This window comes from Lissotriton helveticus, chromosome 3_1 (genome assembly GCF_964261635.1).
Source record: "Lissotriton helveticus chromosome 3_1, aLisHel1.1, whole genome shotgun sequence".
In the NCBI taxonomy this organism is placed as follows: domain Eukaryota; kingdom Metazoa; phylum Chordata; class Amphibia; order Caudata; family Salamandridae; genus Lissotriton; species Lissotriton helveticus.
In genome coordinates, this window is record NC_136061.1 from 971,340,127 (window position 1) to 971,362,859 (window position 22,733).

The 22,733-nt window shown below is 42.9% G+C and overlaps 1 protein-coding gene and 1 pseudogene across 2 annotated transcripts; both read right to left on the bottom strand.

Annotated features, from left to right (window-relative positions):
• Window positions 1–406: 406 nt before the first annotated feature.
• On the bottom strand, window positions 407–1,204 carry LOC144824192 (UDP-glucuronosyltransferase 1A6 pseudogene; annotated as a pseudogene).
• A 7,834-nt stretch (window positions 1,205–9,038) lies between these two features.
• LOC144824822 (uncharacterized) lies at window positions 9,039–22,108 on the bottom strand. Of its 2 annotated transcripts, XM_078683815.1 has the most exons (5): window positions 22,005–22,108; window positions 17,858–17,893; window positions 11,226–11,663; window positions 10,656–10,871; window positions 9,039–9,399 (listed from the first exon to the last, which is right to left on the bottom strand). In XM_078683815.1, exons 3-5 carry the CDS (start codon window positions 11,661–11,663, stop codon window positions 9,112–9,114), a joined length of 942 nt encoding a protein of 313 aa, XP_078539941.1. In that variant the 5' UTR covers window positions 17,858–17,893; window positions 22,005–22,108; the 3' UTR covers window positions 9,039–9,111. The 2 variants fall into 2 exon arrangements, with proteins under 2 accessions (XP_078539941.1, XP_078539942.1); XM_078683816.1 differs by lacking the exon at window positions 22,005–22,108 and having other exon boundaries at window positions 17,858–18,017.
• Between the last annotated feature and the right edge of the window lie 625 nt (window positions 22,109–22,733).

Here is a 22,733-nt window from a genome sequence, read left to right on the forward strand (position 1 = left end):
GAAAATCCCAGGAGCTGCAGCACATTAACAGTCAGTTCACTGAACACACAGCTTTAGGAGCCGGTGGTGGACCTTAGTGAACTTAAAAGAGGAATTGTGAGGAGCTCGGGTCTCCTAGGTGAGTACATCAGCATTCTGTACCTTAGAAACGCAAATACTCAAAGGCAATATTATGCTGCACAGAGGCAGTCTGAATTCGCTATTGTAAATAATTTATTTGCAAGAAAGGAGGCAGTTCAGTAATGCCTAAAATTACAGTGAGATCAGGGAGACAAGAAAGGCAGGCATCTGCATGGCCCTCTCTTCAAGTCATTCCCCCCTCACGTCCTGTCGACCATTGACCTCTGACCTAGGCTGACACAGTTATACAAGGGAACACCGGAAGGCCGACAAGGGCCTCACACCTTTAGCCACTGCGTGTCGTGTTAGTATTATGTACCTCACTCAGCTCCGCCCCCTTCTTGCAGTTGATTCCTCCTATGAAGACCATGTTGGGCATGACGGGCCGCGGGTGCTCGAACACAAAGTCGTACCTCAGCAGCCAGACGGCGGCTCGGCCATGGAGCTCCGCGAGGCTCACGTCCCTCTGTAGGACCTCAGCAGCCAGGCGCTCATACTGGCCGTAGAAGTTCTTGAACAGCAGGAGCTCGAGGTAGCCGAAAACGAAGTTCCAGGCGCGTTCCCCGAAGAGCATCCGGTCCGAGCTAAGGGTGTAGCACCTGGGAACGTATGACGTCGGGCCGGGAGAGTTGGTGACCACGTGCTCTAGGCCACACGGGTACCCGCGAAAAGTGTGCACGAAAGGGAGCTTGAGCTGTTCTGCGAGGATCACCCCGCAGGGTAAAATAGGGTCAGTAACCAGCGCATTGAAGCGCTCCTCTTGCAGCGTCCGGATCATGCTGCCATTGGTCAAGAGACTGGCGCACCCGTCAAAGAATATGCCTGTCACATACGACACGATCTGGTACTCGAAGGTGCCTGCGAGGATCTTTTCCACCCTGGAGCCCTCGTGGAAGTAATTCTGGAAGTAGTCCAGGCGCTGGTGGAGCTGCTGCCTTGTGTAGGGCACGGGGTAGGAGCTGAGCGTGTAATGCTGGGACGGTCGGACGAGGAGCGTGTGCTCGGGCACAAGAACTGTGACCTGGTGGCCCCGGTGCCCGAGCTCCTCCACCACGTCTCGCATGGCGAACCAGTGGCTGGCATCCAGGGGGAATATATGATGATACAACGAATTCCGTTGCAACGCATGCCTTTTCCACGCATGCGTTACAACGGAATTCGTTTAGCACGCATAAACCTTTCACCGACTATTTGCGTGGTGACGTCATACGTCGTTAAGAGAAAACGGCATTTTTTTACCGATTTCTCTTAATCGACTCTGATGCCGACGTGAATTATGGTGAGTTGTTTTATTTGGGGGGGAGACCCCCCCAAGCCCCCCCTTTTTTTTTTTACTTTTACCACATATGCCTTTACTACAAACATCGTAGTAAAGGCATGCGTGGTAAAGGCATTAGTTGTAACCACGCATGCGTTGTACTGCATGCGTGGTTAAAGATTTCGTGGAAACGGCTTCGTTGTAAAAGCCGTTTCCCATCCAGGGGCACCACCAGCAGCTTCCCGCCCTCAGCGGCGCTCCAGCAGGCCAGGAGAAGAAGCAGGCGAAACATGGCGGCCGGTTCTATCCCTGCTGTAGCCTTTACTGCTACGGGAAGACCTCAAGCTCCGAGGTTTTGTTAGCACACCCTCTGGCAAACGTGATGGCGTGGAGAAGGGAGCAGCCAAGTTCCATGCAAAGGTTAAAAGTGTAACATCCCAAACGAGTCCGCGTCCGTGAAGGACGGATTGCATCAGAAGCCTGCACACGCCCCAGTGGAAGAGGCGACATGATTGGCTTCAACGAGATTATTTCATTTCATTTCAACAAACTTTATTTCGGTCAAAAAAGGCCATAAAAAGTAGAAATCCATATACAATATAACATTGACAAACAGTGTTTGACAGTTCATGGTTTAGCTATTGCAATACATCCCAGATTTTTTTTAATATGTCCAAGGTCTTTATTAAAAACAAGAATGATTAAAACCAGATAATAACTATTAAAATTAGAGGCTAAAAAGGACATACGGTGCAAGAGTTATTTTACAGTTGCTGAAATGAATTAAACAAGCATTGGAAATGCAATAGGTCTCGCAATAGAATAGTTAGACTTTTTTCTTTTTGCAAATGGAAGAGTGGCGTTGCGTGGATGAGTGGCGTTGCGTGGATGAGTGGCGTTGCATGGATGAGTGGCGTTGCGTGGATGAGTGGCGTTGCGTGGATGAGTGGCGTGTGTGAGTGGCGTTGCGTGTGTGAGTGGCGTTGCGTGTGTGAGTGGCGTAGCGTGTGTGAGTGGCGTAGCGTGTGTGAGTGGCGTTGCGTGTGTGAGTGGCGTTGCGTGTGTGAGTGGCGTTGCGTGTGTGAGTGGCGTTGCGTGGATGAGTGGGGTTGGAATGCAATAAGTATAGCATTAGAAAAGTTGTAGTTATTGGTGAGGGTGAGGGTGATTGAGGGTAAGGGGGTGAGGGTGATTGAGGGTAAGGGGGTGAGGGTGAGGGGTTTAGGGTGAGGTGTTGAGTGGGGGTGAGTGAGTGTGAGGGAGGGTGAGTGAGGGAGAGGTGTTGAGGGTGGGTGAGGGGTTGAGGGTGAGAGGGTGAGTGAGGGTAAGGGTGAGGAGTTGAGTGTGAGTGAGGGTGAGGGTGATTGAGTGTGAGGTGTTGAGGGAGGGTGAGGGTGAGTGAGGGTGAGGGTGAGGTGTTGAGGGTGAGTGAGGGTGAGGAGTTGAGGGTGAGGGTTAGTGAGTGTGAGGGGTTGAGTGTGAGTGTGAGTGAGGGTGAGGGGTTGAGGGTGAGTGAGGGTGAGGCTGAGAGGTTGAGGGTAAGTGAGGGTGAGTGATGGTGAGGCAGAGGGGGTGAGGGTGAGTGAGAGTGAGGGTGAGTGAGGGGTTGAGGGTGAACGGTTGAGGGTGAGTGAGGGTGAGGGTGAAGTGTTGAGGGTGAGTGAGGGTGAGGGGTTGAGAGTGAGTGAGGGTGAGGCGTTGAGGGTAAGTGAGGGTGAGTGAGAGTGAGGGTGAGTGAGGGGTTGAGGGTGAACGGTTGAGGGTGAGTGAGGGTGAGGGTGAAGTGTTGAGGGTGAGTGAGGGTGAGGGGTTGAGAGTGAGTGAGGGTGAGGCGTTGAGGGTGAGTGAGGGTGAGGGTGAGGGGTTGAGGGTGAGTGAGGGTGAAGGGTTGAGAGTGATTGAGGATGAGGATTTGAGGGTGAGTGGGGGGTTGAGGCTGGGTGAGGGGTTGAGGGTGAGGGTGAGGCTGAGCGGTTGAGGGTAAGTGAGGGTGAGTGATGGTGAGGCAGAGGGGGTGAGGGTAAGTGAGGGTGAGTGAGAGTGAGGGTGAGTGAGGGGTTGAGGGTGAACGGTTGAGGGTGAGTGAGGGTGAGGGTGAAGTGTTGAGGGTGAGTGAGGGTGAGGGGTTGAGAGTGAGTGAGGGTGAGGCGTTGAGGGTAAGTGAGGGTGAGTGAGAGTGAGGGTGAGTGAGGGGTTGAGGGTGAACGGTTGAGGGTGAGTGAGGGTGAGGGTGAAGTGTTGAGGGTGAGTGAGGGGGAGGGGTTGAGAGTGAGTGAGGGGGAGGCATTGAGGGTGAGTGAGGGTGAGTGAGGGTGGGTGAGGGTGAGTGAGGGTGAGTGAGGGTGAGGGGTTGAGGGTGAGTGAGGGTGAAGGGTTGAGAGTGATTGAGGATGAGGATTTGAGGGTGAGTGGGGGGTTGAGGCTGAGTGAGGGTGAGGGTGATTGAGGGTAAGGGTTTGAGGCTGAGTGAGGGTGAGGGTGAGTGGTTGAGTGTGAGTGAGGGTGAGGTGTTGAGGGTGAGTGAGGGTGAGTGAGAGTGAGTGAGGGTGAGGGCTTGAGGGTGAGTGAGGGTGAGTGAGTGTGAATGAGGGTGAGTGAGGGTGATTGAGGGTGAGTGAGGGTGAGGGTGATTGAGGGTGAGGGTGAGTGTGGGTAAGTGAGGGTGAGGGTGAGTGAGGGTGATTGAGGGTGAGTGATGGTGACGTGTTGAGGGTGATAGAGAGTTATAGAGGGTGAGGGGTTGATGTTTTAAAAAAATTTTGTTAATAAAATGTCTGACGGAAATCGCCACCTGAACGCTACCTACATTTACCAGGTTAGCGTTCTAGTTTTTTTTTTTCTTTTCCCTACCGTTACGTTTTTTTTTTGATGGACATTTTTTTTAGCCAATCGGAGCGCAACGTTTTTGACGTCGCGTTCCGATTAGCATACGTAATCGGTGGAATTCTCCAGAACATGGAGAATAGCCGGATGCGGAAGGCGTGTTCCTGTACGTGTGCTGTTGGTGCGTCGTAGGATAGGTAAGAGATTCCCTCGACGTGTTTTTTTAATATAATGTAAAGTAGTATTGATAGTATGCATAAAATAGTTAATAATTACGAGTGTATTTATATAAATAGTGACATTTTTTGTTAGCGATTGTAATTATTTTAGTTATTTATGTAATTTATATGCAATTAGGTGTTTTATTTACTACATATAGTATATTTAAGTTAACGAATGAATAGGAGTGTATTTTTAATACTGTTGACATTGTATTTTTTTGTTTGTAATATTTCGAAATGATTATTATGTGGTGTAATTAAAGTCTTGTTTTTATTAATCGATATGTAATGTATTAATTTTCTTAAAGTGTTATGTAATGTATTATTAGCAGTTGTTTGTAATTTGACGTACAAGAGCTGTTCATTGAGTTTCTAAGTACTCTTTTCGCCATGAATATTGTACACTTAAAATGTATTAATTGTATTACGATTTCTTTTGTGAAGCTAAGAGACATATGTAATGTTTATTGATTATTTTTTGCGCTGAATCCAAGTTGCGTAATATGTTTTTAATACTTGATGTAATTCCGTGTGATGAAGTGCTATTGTTATATGCCTACGGCTTTTTGTGTAACTCATGACAATTGTGTTTAATCCGTCCGATTTACGGGATGAATAGTGCTTGTTTATTACCCAAGTTAAAAATAGGCTGTTTTACTTTTGTGTTAGTACATCCTAGTCCTCGCATCCTGACTGATAATTCTTCGGTCTTTTGTTGGTGTTATTTTGTCCTAATAATTGTTGGTTTGGTGACCTGAAGCTTGATAAACATCATTGCGCGTATTTTTACTTTGGTTGTTATTTTCTAGGATGTCTTTCTGTTGCGTATCTTGAGTATGTATTTGTAGGGTGAATTAGGCTGTTAGTTTATTAGGGTGAATTAGGACTCAGGATTTCTATCTTGGAGTTAGAGTGTGGATTAGGATAGTTTATTTCAATTATTCCTTTTGTTGTTGTATGTGTGTGTGTGTGAGGGTGAGTGAGGGTGTGTGAAGCTGAGGGTGTGTGACGGTGTGTGAGGGAAGCTTGCACTGCTGCTGTCGGTGCTGTACCTGTTCCATGTGTAAGGGAAGCTTGCACTGCTGTTGCCTGTGCTGTACCTGCTCCGTGTGTGAGGGAAGCTTGCACTGCTGCCGCCTGTGCTGTACCTGATCTATGTGTGAGGGAAGCTTGCACTGCTGCCGCCTGTGCTGTACCTGATCTATGTGTGAGGGAAGCTTGCACTGCTGCTGCCTGTGCTGTACCTGATCTATGTCTGAGGGAAGCTTGCACTGCTGCTGTCGGTGCTGTACCTGTTCCATGTGTAAGTGAAGCTTGCACTGCTGCCGCCTGTGCTGTACCTGATGTATGTGTGAGGGAAGCTTGCACTGCTGCCGCCTGTGCTGTACCTGATCTATGTTTGAGGGAAGCTTGCACTGCTGCTGCCTGTGCTGTACCTGATCTATGTCTGAGGGAAGCTTGCACTGCTGCTGTCGGTGCTGTACCTGTTCCATGTGTAAGTGAAGCTTGCACTGCTGCCGCCTGTGCTGTACCTGATGTATGTGTGAGGGAAGCTTGCACTGCTGCCGCCTGTGCTGTACCTGATCTATGTTTGAGGGAAGCTTGCACTGCTGCCGCCTGTGCTGTACCTGATCTATGTCTGAGGGAAGCTTGCACTGCTGCTGTCGGTGCTGTACCTGTTCCATGTGTAAGGGAAGCTTACACAGCTGCCGCCTGTGCTGTACCTGATCTATGTGTGAGGGAAGCTTGCACTGCTGCCGACTATGCTGTACCTGATCTATGTGTGAGGGAAGCTTGCACTGCTGCTGCCTGTGCTGTACCTGATCTATGTCTGAGGGAAGCTTGCACTGCTGCTGTCGGTGCTGTACCTGTTCCATGTGTAAGTGAAGATTGCACTGCTGCCGCCTGTGCTGTACCTGATGTATGTGTGAGGGAAGCTTGCACTGCTGCCGCCTGTGCTGTACCTGATCTATGTTTGAGGGAAGCTTGCACTGCTGCCGCCTGTGCTGTACCTGATCTATGTCTGAGGGAAGCTTGCACTGCTGCTGTCGGTGCTGTACCTGTTCCATGTGTAAGGGAAGCTTGCACTGCTGCCGCCTGTGCTGTACCTGATGTATGTGTGAGGGAAGCTTGCACTGCTGCCGCCTGTGCTGTACCTGATCTATGTGTGAGTGAAGCTTGCACTGCTGCCGCCTGTGCTGTACCTGATCTATGTGTGAGGGAAGCTTGCACTGCTGCTGTCGGTGCTGTACCTGTTCCATGTGTAAGGGAAGCTTGCACTGCTGCCGCCTGTGCTGTACCTGATGTATGTGTGAGGGAAGCTTGCACTGCTGCCACCTGTGCTGTACCTGATCTATGTGTGAGGGAAGCTTGCACTGCTGCTGCCTGTGCTGTACCTGGTCTGTGTGTGAGGGAAGCTTGCACTGCTGCTGTCGGTGCTGTACCTGTTCCATGTGTAAGGGAAGCTTGCACTGCTGTTGGCTGTGCTGTACCTGCTCCGTGTTTGAGGGAAGCTTACATTGCTGTTGCCTGTGCTGTACCTGCTCCGTGTGTGATGGAAGCTTGCACTGTTGCTGCCTGTGCTGTACCTGCTCTGTGTGTGAGGTAAGCTTGCACTGTTGATGCCTGTGGTGTACCTGCTCTGTGTAAGTAATTGGAGAGGAGGGAGAGAGTTGGAAGAGAGAGTGAAAGAGGCAGAAAGGTGGAGAGTAAAAGAAAGAGCGAAGGAATATGTAAGCTGAGAGATGTGGCATAACAGAAGGATTGGTAGTGCGGGCACTGCTGCTTAGTGTTTCAGCGCGATTTGTGTAAGTAAATGGAGAGGGGGAGAGAGTTGGAAGAGAGAGTGAAAGAGGCCGAAAGGTGGAGAGTAAAAGAAAGAGCGAAGGAATATGTAAGATGAAAGATGTGGCTTAACAAAAGGATCGGTAGTGCGGGCACTGCTGCTTGGGGTATCTGCGAGATTAGTGTAAGTAAATGGAGAGGGGGGAGAGAGTTGGAAGAGAGAGCGAATGAGGCTGAAACGTGGAGAGTAAAAGACAGAGCGAAGGAATCTGTAAGCTGAGAGATGTGGCATAACAGAAGGATTGGTAGTGCGGGCACTGCTGCTTGGGGTATCTGCGACATTTGTGTAAGTAAATGGAGAGGGGGGAGAGAGTTGGAAGAGAGAGTGAAAGAGGCAGAAACGTTGATATGAAAAGAAAAGAAATAGCGAAGGAATCTAAGCTGCGAGATGTGGCATAACAGAAGGATTGGTAGTGCGGGCACAGATGTTTGGGGTATCTGCGATATTTGTGTAAGTAAATGGAGAGGGGGGAGAGAGTTTGAAGAGATAGTGAAATAGGCAGAAAAGTGGAGAGTAAAAGAAAGAGCGAAGGAATGTAAGCTGCGAGATGTGGCATAACAGAAGGATTGGTAGTGCTTGCAACGCTGCTTGGGGTATCTGCGAGATTTGTGTAAGTAAATGGAGAGGGGGGAGAGATTTGGAAGAGAGAGTGAAAGAGGCAAAAATGTGGAGAGTAAAAGAAAGAGCGAATGAATGTAAGCTGCGAGATGCTGCTTGATGTATCTGCGGGATCTATCACGTTGTTGGGCCATTCACATCACTACACGGAGTTTTTTTTTCTTTAGCACAATGTTTTGATCCCCTTTACTTTTACTGTTGGCAACTGCTGATGATGATACAGTGGGGAGTAAAGCGAGTACCAGTTTGACACATCCTCCATGTTGGTTGCTCCCGTGAGGCGTTGCCAATACCCCTCCCCCTTTTGTGCACTCGAAAAGTTTTGATGGACGGTGAAGTACAGCACCAGGGATTAATGGGCACACACACATATGGCTTTAGGAATGTATAGTTCAAACTAAATGTGACAATAGACACTGAAACTAGTAGTAGGAGCTAACACATCCAGTACTAGGCTTATCGCAATTTATAGAAAGAAAGGGATAGTTCACCTTGCACTAAGGTCAGGCACATTGTTCATAGCTGCCTGTGCTGTACCTGCTCCGTGTGTGAGGGAAGCTTGCACTGCTGCTGTCGGTGATGTACCTGTTCCATGTGTAAGGGAAGCTTGCACTGCTGTTGCCTGTGCTGTACCAGAATGGGTGCAAGATGCGGAGTGTGGGTGCAAGATGCAGAGTGTGGGTGCAAGATGCAGAGTGGGTGAAAGATGCAGAGTGGGTGAAAGATGCAGAGTGGGTGAAAGATGCACAGTGGGTGACTGAAGCAGACTGGGTGACTGAAGCCGAGTGGCTCACTGAAGCAGAGTGGGTGAATGAAGCAGAGTGGCTGAATGAAGCAGAGTGGGTGAATGAAGCAGAGTGGGTGAATGAAGAAGAGTGGGTGAATGAAGCAGAGTGGGTGAATGAAGCAGAGTGGGTGAATGAAGCAGAGTGGCTGAATGATGCAGAGTGGCTGAATGATGCAGAGTGGCGGAAGGATGCAGAGTGGCTTAAAGCATCGGAGTTCGCGCAAGGTACAGAGTGTGTGTGTTATTGCATGATAGTTCTATGTGTGTGACTATGTTGTATTAGTTGAGTGTAGTTGTATTTGTATGTATCCTTCCTTTCCCAAAACCAGATCAAAGAAGTTCAAAGTTTTTATTTCACACCTTTTAATTTTTATTAAAAACAATAATAATTACTTTGAATTTTTATACAAAAATGAGAGATAAGGGCAACATGAGATATTTACTCTGAACATATGTCTTCATCGTCTTTCTCTTTTAGAATGTTTATGATTTTCCCATTACAAAACACCACTTCACAAGTTTGTGGCAAATAATGTACAAGTGCATTTCCAATGTTGTCCACCTCATCATCCAACATAAACCATTTAATTAGTATGTCATTTTGAATTGGCATCGATTGATAAACGTCTGTGTTTGTCACCCTAATAGTTATCATACTGGTTTCATCTTTGGTGCTTTCGACGCCATAAATTTGAATGTCAATATTTTCCTGTGGTGGGGCTGTTACCTGTTGAGACAAAAGAAATGCAACAATTAGTCCTTAGATTCTTATACTTTATTTGTTTGTAAGTCCAGTCTGAAAGAGAGATTTTTAGTTTGAGAGCAAGAGTGTGTGTGTGTGATAGAGAGTGCATGAAAGGTACAGAGTGGGCGAAAGGTACAGAGTGTGTGAAAGGTACAGAGTGGGCGAAAGCTACAGAGTGGGCGAAAGGTACAGAGTGGGCGAAAGGTTCAGAGTGGGCGAAAGGTTCAGAGTGGGCGAAAGGTTCAGAGTGGGCGAAAGGTACAGAGTGGGCGAAAGGTTCAAAGTGTGCGAAAGGTTCAGAGTGGGCGAAAGGTAGAGAGTGGGCGAAAGGTACAGAGTGGGCGAAAGGTACAGAGTGGGCGAAAGGTACAGAGTGGGCGAAAGGTACAGAGTGGGCGAAAGGTACAGAGTGGGCGAAAGTTGCAGAGTGGACGAAAGGTACAGAGTGGACGAAAGGTACAGAGTGGACGAAAGGTACAGAGTGTGCGAAAGGTACAGAGTGTGCGAAAGGTACAGAGTGGGCGAAAGGTACAGAGTGGGCGAAAGGTACAGAGTGGGCGAAAGGTACAGAGTGGGCGAAAGGTACAGAGTGGGCGAAAGGTACAGAGTGGGCGAAAGGTACAGAGTGGGCGAAAGGTACAGAGTGGGCGAAAGGTACAGAGTGGGCGAAAGGTACAGAGTGGGAAAAAGGTACAGAGTGGGCGAAAGGTACAGAGTGGGCGAAAGGTACAGAGTGGGAAAAAGGTACAGAGTGGGCGAAAGGAGCCAGAGTGTCTGAAAAGAGCCAGAGTGTCTGAAAAGAGCCAGAGTGTCTGAAAGAGCCAGAGTGTCTGAAAGAGCCAGAGTGTCTGAAAGAGCCAGAGTGTCTGAAAAGAGCCAGAGTGTCTGAAAAGAGCCAGAGTGTCTGAAAAGAGCCAGAGTGTCTGAAAAGAGCCAGAGTGTCTGAAAGAGCCAGAGTGTCCGAAAGAGCCAGAGTGTCCGAAAGAGCCAGAGTGTCTGAAAGAGCCAGAGTGTCTGAAAGAGCCAGAGTGTCTGAAAGAGCCAGTGTGTCTGAAAGAGCCAGAGTGTCTGAAAGAGCCAGAGTGTTGAAAGAGCCAGAGTGTCTGAAAGAGCCAGAGTGTCTGAAAGAGCCAGAGTGTCAGAAAGAGCCAGAGTGTCAGAAAGAGCCAGAGTGTCTGAAAGAGCCAGAGTGTCTGAAAGAGCCAGAGTGTCTGAAAGAGCCAGAGTTGTCTGCTTACCTCTATTTTGCTGTGCCTCGTTGTATTCAAAATTTTCTGTGCATTAAATTCATGGACAGTTACATGAGTTAGCGTAACATAATCTCCAAGATGTATGTTAAATAGTGTAGCTTCTCTCCACAGTGTCACTTTGATGTCATCTGTTGCATCTTTTAAAGTAATCGATTTCAGTGGAGTATCTTCTCCATTGATAAAGACAGTCTTTACGTCCTCTTCCTACACCAAAGAAACATTGTATTAAATTCGGAAAGAAAAAACACTTAGTAATAGTGCGTTGTATGAATGGCAATCTAAGGTGTCATATTTAAGGACCCAACAGAACCTCCTTTAGAAAAGGTAGCATTGTTTATTTCCAAAAATGGATTTGTAGAGAGTGCTTGTATTTATAGTAGACAGAGAAACTCTGGCATATTATGGGTAAAAAAGTTCGTGCTTTCTACATAGTGTGACAGACTGTATAATGCTATGTGTATTTAGCTTGTTAGTGAAGTTAGCAAAGGTGTAATGTGTGTGTAAGCTAACTAGGCATTTTTAGTTGTGACATGATGACATATTTGCGTTGATACTTACGCCACATATTGTCCCAGAAACGGTCATAAGACTTTTTAGAGTTGCACGTTTTATATCCTTAATGGGAGAAGCAGATGGTGCAGGCGGATGCAAAATGTTCTTCGCTTGTTGGATAAGGCCCTCCTCAATTTTCATTGCCGGAAATTTTGTAACTTTTGTTTGCTTAGTAATTAGAATTGTTTTGTTTTTGATGATGAAGTTGCGTATCAGTAGTCCACAGTTACTTTGAGTTTGCTCGTATAATTCTTCTTGATAACAAGTACATTTCATAGTACCAGTTTTATCTGCTAGAGCCAAATGAAATAGAATTTTTTGTTCTTGTTTTGCATTTTTGTAAGTAGTTTTTCCAGAGCAGTTGATTACATTAACTCGTATGGGTTTCTGATATGGTTTGTTGTCATTGGTATTAATGTTAATGATTTCTTCAATAGACATCATCTGAAATAGAAAAAGCGTTATAAGATGTTAAATACAAACCCATATTGCTTTATGATCACTGTAATAGCATTCTAATGTACCATAGTTGTGCAGGTTTCCATTTGTATATATATGATCTAAAATGGATTGGTAGTTAGTTGTGTAACTGGAAATGAGTTGATTACATTGTAATTTAGCTTCAAAGAATTCAATTAATTGCTTAGTGTATGAATTTTGTTGAGATAGATCCACATTAAAATCCCCTATAATGATAAATTTGTGTGTGGGGTAAAAATCAGTAATATTTTTGATAAAATCCAAAAGAGAAGTTATACTTTTTTGTGGTGGTTTGTATACAATAATAATAAGGTAATACGTGTTCTGAATATGTACAGTAAAATTTAAAATGTCTATCCCTTCATGTGTCTCATAAATAGGCAATATAAATAAAAAAAAATTGTAGTACATGATCCTTCCATGGTTAGTGTTGTATGTATGAAATTTATCAAATATAATGTGATGGTATTGTTGTATCGTAAAATCACTATCTGTAGCCTTCCTTGTAGTGTTGATCTCAGTTAAGCATATAATGTCTGCTTGCAATATATTACTATCGGCTATCATAGAAGTAAAATGTTTCTGTAGTGATCTTATATTGTGTGCAATTATATTGAAATGTGCAGTGTATGTATGTAACTGTGGGATATGTATTTCAAGTGGCATTTCTGTCCTTAATCTGTGCATTTCATCATTAACTTGTGGATGTACTAATATTTTACGTTCATCAAAATTCTGTACATATACATTTTGTATTGATTTTGCCCTGCTAATAGCAACATAATGCAAATGATGAATTTTGCTGTTATTAAAGTGTATATAAAGTGGTTCGATAGTTGCACCTTGTGTGCGATGTATAGTCCGTGCTGAGGCTTGGCGTAAAGGAAATTGCTTCCGTATAATGGTAATAAATTTCTTAGTATATTGAAAATGTCTAGATATAGCATGTATTGGTGTCCATGTGTTTTGAATTTGTGAATGATATAAGTGTTTATATTGTTGTCTGGTTGTTTGTCCTATACTCTGATTCTCAAATAACAACCAAACAATAATAGGTGTATTGTTAATCAATTCAACTAATTGTACAACACCAGTTGCGCCATTTGTTAAACCATCATTTACATCCACATTGCAACTTAAATCATAACGAAGTTGTAAGGCTATGTGTAATGTATGTGAAAGGCCCATTGTTTTCTGTGGATCTTTGGGCAGTTGCTTCAGAATTGTTTTTTTCACATTTTCTGACAAATCAGAACTTACGGTATCGCTTGCTACTGTTATGTAGACTGGATAATGTTTGCAATGTTTTTCCAAAACATTTTGGTTAATATCATTAACTTCTCTATTAGTTGACATGATATATGGTATTGTTTCTAATAGACTCTCATCAGGTTGTATTTCCCTTAGCTTAATTTGTGAAATATCTTCTTCAGTATGCTTGCCTTCTCTCAACCGGTTTAGTAGTTGAGCAAATTGAAGATCTTCTTTTTGGCGCATAATTTTTGTTAATTCAAAAATTTTAAAATGTTCTTTCCATAAGTTTGCACTTAAAGGACCATACAACTGTGTAGAATCCTGAAAAATGTATCTGTCAAATACAGGTTTTAATTGGTAAAAGTCACCAATGGCTAAAATAGAAATGCCTCCAAATGGTTCATTAGATGATTTTATTTCTTGTAGCCTGTTATGTATAAAATTTAACATATTGTGCCCTACCATTGAAATTTCATCTATAATAACAACTCTAACATGCATCATTTCCATTTGTAGAGCAGTTCTATGTTCATGACTCAGTTGTTTATAAGTCAAACTTTGCGACACAGGTATTTTGAAAGTGCTATGCAGTGTTTTGCCATTAATATTATGGGCAGCCTTTCCAGTTGGAGCAGTAAGTAAGATATAAACATTGTCTGGGTTTTCACCTGCCTTTGTGTTATAGTAACGTAGTAAAGTTTGATATAGTGCAGATATTACAAAACTTTTCCCAACACCTGCCCCTCCGGTGCAAAAAGTATAGCATGGAGTGCTTGTAGTTTTAAACCAATGCAAGTGATGGTAAACAAATTGTAGTTGTTCTTCCGTTAAGTTTTGCATAAGTTGTTGGTATTTCTCATTGGGTAAGAAAAAGTTAGTTGAAGTTTGTTCATTGGTGGTAGTTCTAATTCCTAAATCTAGCGCCAAATCATATATATTATTTATTTCATTATTTTCGTCTTCTCTCTGTATATTTACTGTTGGTGATAGAGGAGCTGAAATTACATTTTCAAGACACTGTTCATGAAGAATGTTTGTAACTTCTCCATGCTGTTTGTTATAGATTTTTAGTTGTGCGTCAACAAATGTTTTAACTTCCAGATACCTGTCATAGTAAGTTGCCTTGTTTATTTGGATTTTATGTTCTTCCCTCCATGGATAGTGCAACATTAATATCTCTCTATAATACTCTTCTGGTTCATTATTTTTGTTAAATCTGCAAAAGCGTATAATTTTCCCTTGTGTGCGCTTATTTAAAGCATAATCATAATTCTGTTTCTGTTGTTCTTTATTCCCGTGACTACATGCTATTTCTAATTCTTCCTCATCTGAGCTGTAAAAGTTTTGTTCTGCAAGTAAATCTTCGCTATCATTGATTTCTCTGCCATGTGTTTTTTTCTTCACATAGTTAAAATTAGCTGCATAGTCTGCTAACGTGCACATCTCTAATGATTGTGGGCGTTTGCAGTACTTTATAATAATATTTTCACATTGAATGTCAGTTGAATTTTCAGGCAAGTTATTAATTGTTTCCATATCACGCATTAAATAAGTTCTTTTTTCTGGACGGCTAGTATTAATAAATACAAATGATCGTGAGCTTTTCCTTAATGGTATTTGAAGAATGAGATATGCTGCTTCTTGAGCACTAATTTCTGTGCAGTTGAGGAATTTGTTTCCTATGTGTTTAAGTTGATCTTTGACATTACTATTGCTTGGTACCTCTTTAGCAGCTTGCGCTAGAAGTTTGCTAATTCCTCTTTGAGATTTACTGATATATGAGATAATGTAGACAGCACAAGCATAAGGGTCCAGTATAAACTGCAAGTCTATGTTTGCTCGCCAAGCTTCTAAAAGAATACTATTGTAGTTATTGATGAAGCATTCGGCTGGTGTTCGTTTAAAAAAAATCGTTGTTTTTTGTACGCTAGTTTGTATTGAAGTAATATATTCGTTATCATCCATTTTAATGAAGTCTAAAAATTCGGCAAAAGAAAGTGTATTAAAAGTAGTACTATTCATAGCTTCATGTATTCTTTTAATATTATCTTGCCATTGCTTATTTGTCCCCTCAAGTGTTAATGGCTCTAATATAAGCGTTGTTGACATTGGGTATTTAGGATATTGATATTTGCATGTCCTTTGATGTTTACGCCTGCAATTTTTGGTATGACCATGCCTTTGTAAATTTATTAACGGTTGTAAAGTAGGGTTCTCAGACTTATGACAAGTGATATATTTGTCAATGAAGCTATTGACTTCTTCCACTGGTGAAACACCATACAGTGGTGCTTTGTTTACCCAGAGTAATGCATGTATATGTGGAGAACCTCTTTGTTGGAATTCAACTCTGTAAAAGTAGTCTACTATTTCCCCAATAGGATTAGTGCCATTCATCAAAACACAATTAAAGAATTTCCTAACTTGATAGTCAAACTGTCTTGCACATGTTATCGGATCTTCTTGTATTAATTTACTTTTAGTTTCCCAAGACATGTTTAAAAATTCTTCCTCTGTGCATTCCTTTAAGTTTCTAACTCTCAATAGTATATTTATTAAATGGTGCCATTTAGTTTCGGCAGCAGATAAAGTCAAAAAGAAAGTAGGTATGCCAAGTTGCCTTATCATTGCAAAAATATCTTTTTTGCAACTTTCCCAATATGGAGGTGAACTGCGTATAGTTTTTAATACTTTGTAACCCTCATTAAACTGTAAAACATTCTCTATATTATATTTTATGTCTTTAGCAGTTATTTTATTTCCATCTGTAAATTTTTTCCTGATGGAAATGTTGATTTTACCGTGGATCTGCTTAATATGTAATTTCTTCAGTTTAAAAAAGACATTACTAATAGATTTAGCGACTCTTCTATCATAACTTCTTAACTCTGTTTGGCAAATAGTACTATAATGTACCGGTATGTGCCTTTCCTTATTGTTTGGCCTTCGTTCACCACAAAAAATAGTAGGGAAAGCCAAAAACTCAGAATCTTTATCCTCATATAAACCTCTTGGCGTGTTATGTTCAGCTGGAGCTAAACTTAACACATTCACCGAATTTGTAGTAATAGTTTCATTTGTTAACATAGTATCCAAATTTCCAGCTTCTATGTTGTCTGAACTATCAGATGAATTGTTTGTCTCCGAAGTCTCATTGTGATATTCTATTTCTGGAGGTATATACTCCCAGTCAGGGTTAATAGTAACACCATATTCATTAAACATTGTACTATTTTTAGCTAGCCATGTAGCTGCCTTTTTTACAGTATTTGGTCTAATATTTTCATAATGTGTATATGATTTATAGACTAATTTCCTTTTTAATTTCACTGGGATTGTCATGGCGTCATTAATTTGCCTTGGTAAAATGGTAACAGTTGTCATAACATCTGCAGGTACATTAACTACTGCACCTGATACCGATTTTTGAAAACCGCGTGGCAGAGTCCGAATTTGTAAGAATGGTATCCTAGGTGAAACTAATCGTTCTTCTAAATCATATAATTCTAATTCAGCTGGTACATTTGGGAAGCCCATGCCATTTAGAATTGAACATGGTGGTATTTTATCTTTGCGAATGTAATAATAGCAAGTGATACAAATTAAATTTGTTTTCTTCGTACTAATGTTACACTTTCTGAAAATTTCGGATTGGCTAACACTGCCTGTATTTCTCACCGTTGGTTTATGCCACAATTGATTGCAAAGAGTACAAATGTACTCTGGCCCATGCAATATTTCACGGTGGAATTTCCTAATAATTGTATGTATTTGTTTACCTCGTTTCTGCCTTTGACACTTCTTTAATTTTGGTCTTTTTTGAGCAATACCAATTTGTTGACAGTTGGAATTGTCTTCTTCAGCTGCATAAATTTTTTTCCTTTTTACCACTTTTTGTGGACATGTACTTGAATCCCTTTTTCTTTTCGGAGAGTATTTCTTTGTTCTCTGTATAGATTTACTATTTCCTGGTAATTGTGATAAATTGCTATTCCCTGGCTTACTTTGATTCTGTACATTATATGAAGACATTGTAGTTGATGTTATAGTCTGATTAGGAGTACATTCAGTAGTATGTACCCAAATGTTTCTTTCTTGCGGTAGGTGCCTATTTTTATTGTGCACAGTAAGTGCTTTAGTAAAAGATTTCCTCTGAATGATTTTTATATCTATTGGTGTTAATTCAAATTGGACACATTGATCAGCCTGATGTGTAAACTGATATGCTAGTTTCACAACATATTGAATCAGCCCTTCAAAAGAATGAAATGCAATTGTAACACATGTTCCGTTAGAATGAGGCATGCCTTCATCGTCCCTGCTATGTGAATCAAATACAAAGTATGTTTGCATATGTTTGAAAATTGCTATAACATATACATCCATACAAAGTATAACACCACAATGCTTATTAAGAGTTACATTTAATGCTGTGCTAATATCTGGGTACGCTTTATCAAAACGTTTAAGGACATCACCGTAGTAAGCGTTTCGTAGCGTGAGTGAATATATCTCTTGATTGTGGTCTATATACCTTGGCAAGTCATCTGGATGCATAAGTGTTTCTTTGTTAATAGAATGCATTTGTAGATATAAAGCGTCCCCACGGTCCATGATATAATGCAGATCATTAGAGTTCCAAGTAGTTACTGGTTTGCATAAATTGTGCAAGACAGCAAAAACACTATTTGGTAAGCATTGCTTACCTTGTGATTTGCTATTAAATTTTCTATTCCCTTGATGGTAACTTGCTTTCAAGCATCTATGCATCTTAGATGTTATAATAAAAGTATGTTTGCACCAATTTTAAATTAAAAACCTTTTCCGAGTACCTAATTTATTGGGGGGACTGTAAGGTATAAACTTTTGACAATCTTTGCCCTAACTGGCAAAGTAGTATTTACCTTAACTTGTGTTTCTTTCGTTGTTGTTTGAATAATCTGAAAGGAGAAGAAAGAAATGTTGGTTATAATATATCTTTTGTAAGTCTTCACGTGAAGTACTTAACATTTTGTTAATGCAATTCTTTTAAAAGAAAGAGCAAAGGAATCTGTAAACTGAGAGATGTGGCATAACAGAACGCTTGGAAGTGCTGTCACTGCTGCTCGGGGTATCTGTGAGATTTGTGTAAGTAGATGGAGAGGGAGGGAGAGAGTTGGAAGAGATAGTGTAAGAGGCAGAAACGTGGAGAGGAAAAGAAAGAGCGAAGGGATCTGTAAGCTGAGAGATGTGGCATAACAGAAGGATTGGTAGTGCGGGCACAGCTGCTTGGGGTATATGCGAGATTTGTGTAAGTAAATGGAGAGGGGGGGAGAGAGTTGGAGGAGAGAGTGAAAGAGGCAGAAACGTTGATAGGAAAAGAAAAGAAAGAGCAAAGGAATCTAAGCTGCGAGGTGTGGCATAACAGAAGGATTGGTAGTGCGTGCACAGCTGCTTGGGGTATATGCGAGATTTGTCTAAGTAAATGGAGAGGGGGGATAGAGTTGGAAGAGAGAGTGAAAGAGGTAAAAACGTGGAGAGTAAAAAAGAAAAAGCGAAGGAATCAGAGGTGCGAGATGTGGCATAACAGAAGGATTAGTAGAGCGTGCACAGCTGCTCGGGGTATCTGCGAGATTTGTGTAAGTAAATGGAGAGGGGGGAGAGAGTTGGAAAAGAGAGTGAAAGAGGCAAAAACGTGGAGAGTAAAAGAAAGAGCAAAGGAATCTAAGCTGCGAGATGTGGCCTAACCGAAGGATTGTTAGTGCGTGCACAGATGCTTGGGGTATCTGCGAGATTTGTCTAAGTAAAAGGAGAGGGGGGAGAGAGTTGTAAGAGAGAGTGAAAGAGGCAAAATCGTGGAGAGTAAAAGAAAGAGCGAAGGAATCTAAGCTGCGAGATGTGGCATAACAGAAGGATTGGTAGTGCGTGCACAGCTGCTCGGGGTATCTGCGAGATTTGTCTAAGTAAATGGAGAGGGGGGAGAGAGTTGGAAGAGAGAGTGAAAGAGGCAAAAACGTGGAGAGTAAAAGAAAGAGCGAAGGAATCTAAGCTGCGAGATGTGGCATAACGGAAGGATTGGTAGTGCGGGCACAGCTGCTCGGGGTGTCTGCGAGATTTGTGTAAGTAAATGGAGAGGGGGGAGAGAGTTGGAAGAGAGAGTGAAAGAGGCAGCAAAAAGGAGCCCTCTATTTTGTGCAGCATACACTCTATTTTGTGCAGCACTCACCAGTCCATTTACAATGTAGAAGGCAAAGGAGCTCAGCAGCAATGGTGACTGCACAACCCGCTTACAGGTGGTAAGTCATCAGTCTTTTTAAAGGGGTACACCTAAAAAACGTAGGGCCCTGGCTGAAATCACGCAGCCAAAGGTCTCAGTCACCACTTTGCCTTGGTTAAGAGGGCATTTGTAACTCTAACTCAAAATGACGTTCATTATGGGTGCCCTTTAACTTTACAGCCTAATTCTGATACGGACAGAAATACAATATAACGGGGGCATTTCCATTGGGGCATATGGTTTTTAAACTCGCAGGGGAAAAACGCACAGGGCTGTCCACAAACATACAACAACTGGGTGACACAACTACATATAGTCCTGTAATGTGACATTGGTGGTCTAAAGAAGACCGACATATAGACCTCCTTGGTCTCTCACGGTGGACCTTGAACCTGTGTTGTGTATTTATTAACAGCGGTGGAGATGTGGCATAACAGAAGGATTGTTAGTGCGTGCACCGCTGCTTGGGGTATCTGCGAGATTTGTGTAAGTAAATAGATAGGGTGGAGAGAGTTGGAAGAGAGAGTGAAAGAGGCAAAAACGTGGAGAGTAAAAGAAAGAGCGAAGGAATGTAAGCTGCGAGATTTGGCCTAACAGAAGGATTGGTAGTGCGTGCACAGCTGCTTGGGGTATCTGCGAGATTTGTCAGAGTTAATGGAGAGGGGGGAGAGAGTTGGAAGAGAGAGTGAAAGAGGCAAAAAAGTGGAGAGTAAAAGAAAGAGCGAAGGAATCTAAGCGGCGAGATGTGGCATAACAGAAGGATTGGTAGTGCGTGCACAGCTGCTCGGGGTATCTGCGAGATTTGTGTAAGTAAATGGAGAGGGGGGAGAGAGTTGGAAAGAGAGTGAAAGAGGCAAAAACGTGGAGAGTAAAAGAAAGAGCGAAGGAATGTAAGCTGCGAGATTTGGCATAACAGAAGGATTGGTAGTGCGTGCACAGCTGCTTGGGGTATCTGCGATATTTGTCTAAGTAAATGGAGAGGGGGGAGAGAGTTGGAAGAGAGAGTGAAAGAGGCAGAAACGTGGAGAGTAAAAGAAAGAGCGAAGGAATCTAAGCTGCGAGATGTGGCATAACAGAAGGATTGGTAGTGCGTGCAGCGCTGCTTGGGGTATCTGCGAGATTTGTGTAAGTAAATGGAGAGGGGGGAGAGAGTTTGAAGAGAGAGTGAAACAGACAGAAACGTGGAGAGTTAAAAGAAAGAGCGAAGGAATCTAAGCTGCGAGATGTGGCATAACAGAAGGATTGGTAGTGCGGGCGTAAAGCAGCTTGGGGTATCTGCGAGATTTGTGTAAGTAAATGGAGAGGGGGGAGAGAGTTGGAAGAGAGAGTGAAAGAGGCAGCAAAAAAGAGCCCTCTATTTTGTGCAGCATACACTGTATTTTGTGCAGCACTCACCAGTCCATTTACAATGTGGAAGGCAAAGGAGCTCAGCAGCAATGGTGACTGCACAACCCGCTTACAGGTGGGAAGTCATCAGTCTTTGTAAAGGGGTACACCTAAAAAACGTAGGGCCCTGGCTGAAATCACGCAGCCAAAGGTCTCAGTCACCACTTTGCCTTGGTTAAGAGGGCATTTGTAACTCTAACTCAAAATGACGTTCATTATGGGTGCCCTTTAACTTTACAGCCTAATTCTGATACGGACAGAAATACAATATAACGGGGGCATTTCCATTGGGGCATATGGTTTTTAAACTCGCAGGGGAAAAACGCACAGGGCTGTCCACAAACATACAACAACTGGGTGACACAACTACATATAGTCCTGTAATGTGACATTGGTGGTCTAAAGAAGACCCACATATAGACCTCCTTGGTCTCTCACGGTGGACCTTGAACCTGTGTTGTGTATTTATTAACAGCGGTGGAGATGTGGCATAACAGAAGGATTGTTAGTGCGTGCACCGCTGCTTGGGGTATCTGCGAGATTTGTGTAAGTAAATGGAGAGGGGGGAGAGAGTTGGAAGAGAGAGTGAAAGAGGCAAAAACGTGGAGAGTAAAAGAAAGAGCGAAGGAATCTAAGCTGCGAGATGTGGCATAACAGAAGGATTGGTAGTGCGTGCACAGCTGCTCGGGGTATCTGCGAGATTTGTCTAAGTAAATGGAGAGGGGGGATAGAGTTGGAAGAGAGAGTGAAAGAGGCAGAAACGTGGAGAGTAAAAGAAAGAGCGAAGGAATCTAAGCTGCGAGATGTGGCATAACAGAAGGATTGGTCGTGCGGGCACAGCTGCTTGGGGTATATGCGATATTTGTGTAAGTAAATGGAGAGGGGGGTGAGAGTTGGAAGAGAAAGTGAAACAGGCAGAAAGGTGGAGAGTTAAAAGAAAGAGGGAATGAATCTAAGCAGCGAGATGTGGCATAACAGAAGGATTGGTAGTGCGTGCACCGCTGCTTGGGGTATATGCGAGATTTGTGTAAGTAAATGGAGAGGGGGGAGAGAGTTGGAAGAGAGAGTGAAAGAGGCAGAAACGTTGATAGGAAAAGAAAAGAAAGAGAAAAGGAATCTAAGCTGCGAGATGTGGCATAACAGAACGCTCGCTAGTACGGGCACTGCTGCTCGGGGTATCTGCGCGCTTTGTGTAAGTAAATGGAGATGGAGGGAGAGAGTTGGAAGAGAGAGTGAAAGAGGCTGAAACGTTGAGAGGAAAAGAAAGAGCGAAGGAATCTGTAAGCTGAGAGATGTGTGAAAGTCATGTTGTGCCTTTAATTAGTGGTAGAAATGTTCTGTGTGGTGAGTTGAAGTGTTATGAACGAAATCAAAAACGGTTAGCAGAGTGAACAGTTGGATGTACTTACATGATATATGTTTGGGCGCCGTTTCTTTTACCCTTTCAATGAAAAGTCGAATGTTTCTGAATAACCTACAAGATAGAACGATAAAAAAAAAACATATGTATCGGTATGTTCAAACAAAAGCTATGACCTGCTTGATAAATGACGTATTACTTTGATAAATATTAACAGCGAACATTCAGTGTTCCAAAATAACATGTTGGAGAATAATTTGACACAGGTGCAATGTGGAGATAGTAAACGCTATAATAAACTGAAGTTAATGTATCAATGCTGTCCCTTAGGGGTATTGAAATAAAAGTTCCATGCACTTACTTTGGAAGATTGAATGGCGGATTTTTTCAGTGGCTGTTGGTCGTTATCAGGAAGTACAGCGTCCTTCTGTAAGTCCGAGTTCTGTTCTCGCAGGTAAAAATAGAGTCTGATTCAAAGTGATCCGTCCCCCAGCTTAAATAGGGGCTAACGTTGAAAAAACCTTTTTTTTGGTTTTTACTTTAAGAAAGGATCAAAGGTTTTAGTCCTTCCCTTGCCCCAAGGAAAAGTCACACTAGATGATGTGTGCGACTTGGAAGTGTGAATGTTTGAATGTGTATGCAGATGGAGTTTCGACATTGGCGCGACAGTAGACTTCCCTGGGCAACTCCCTTAATGGCTCATAAGAGTTCGCTCTCAACTGACAAAGCAAAAGCCTTTTTTTTTCCCTTACTCTAATTCGACTTGAACTGTGTGGTG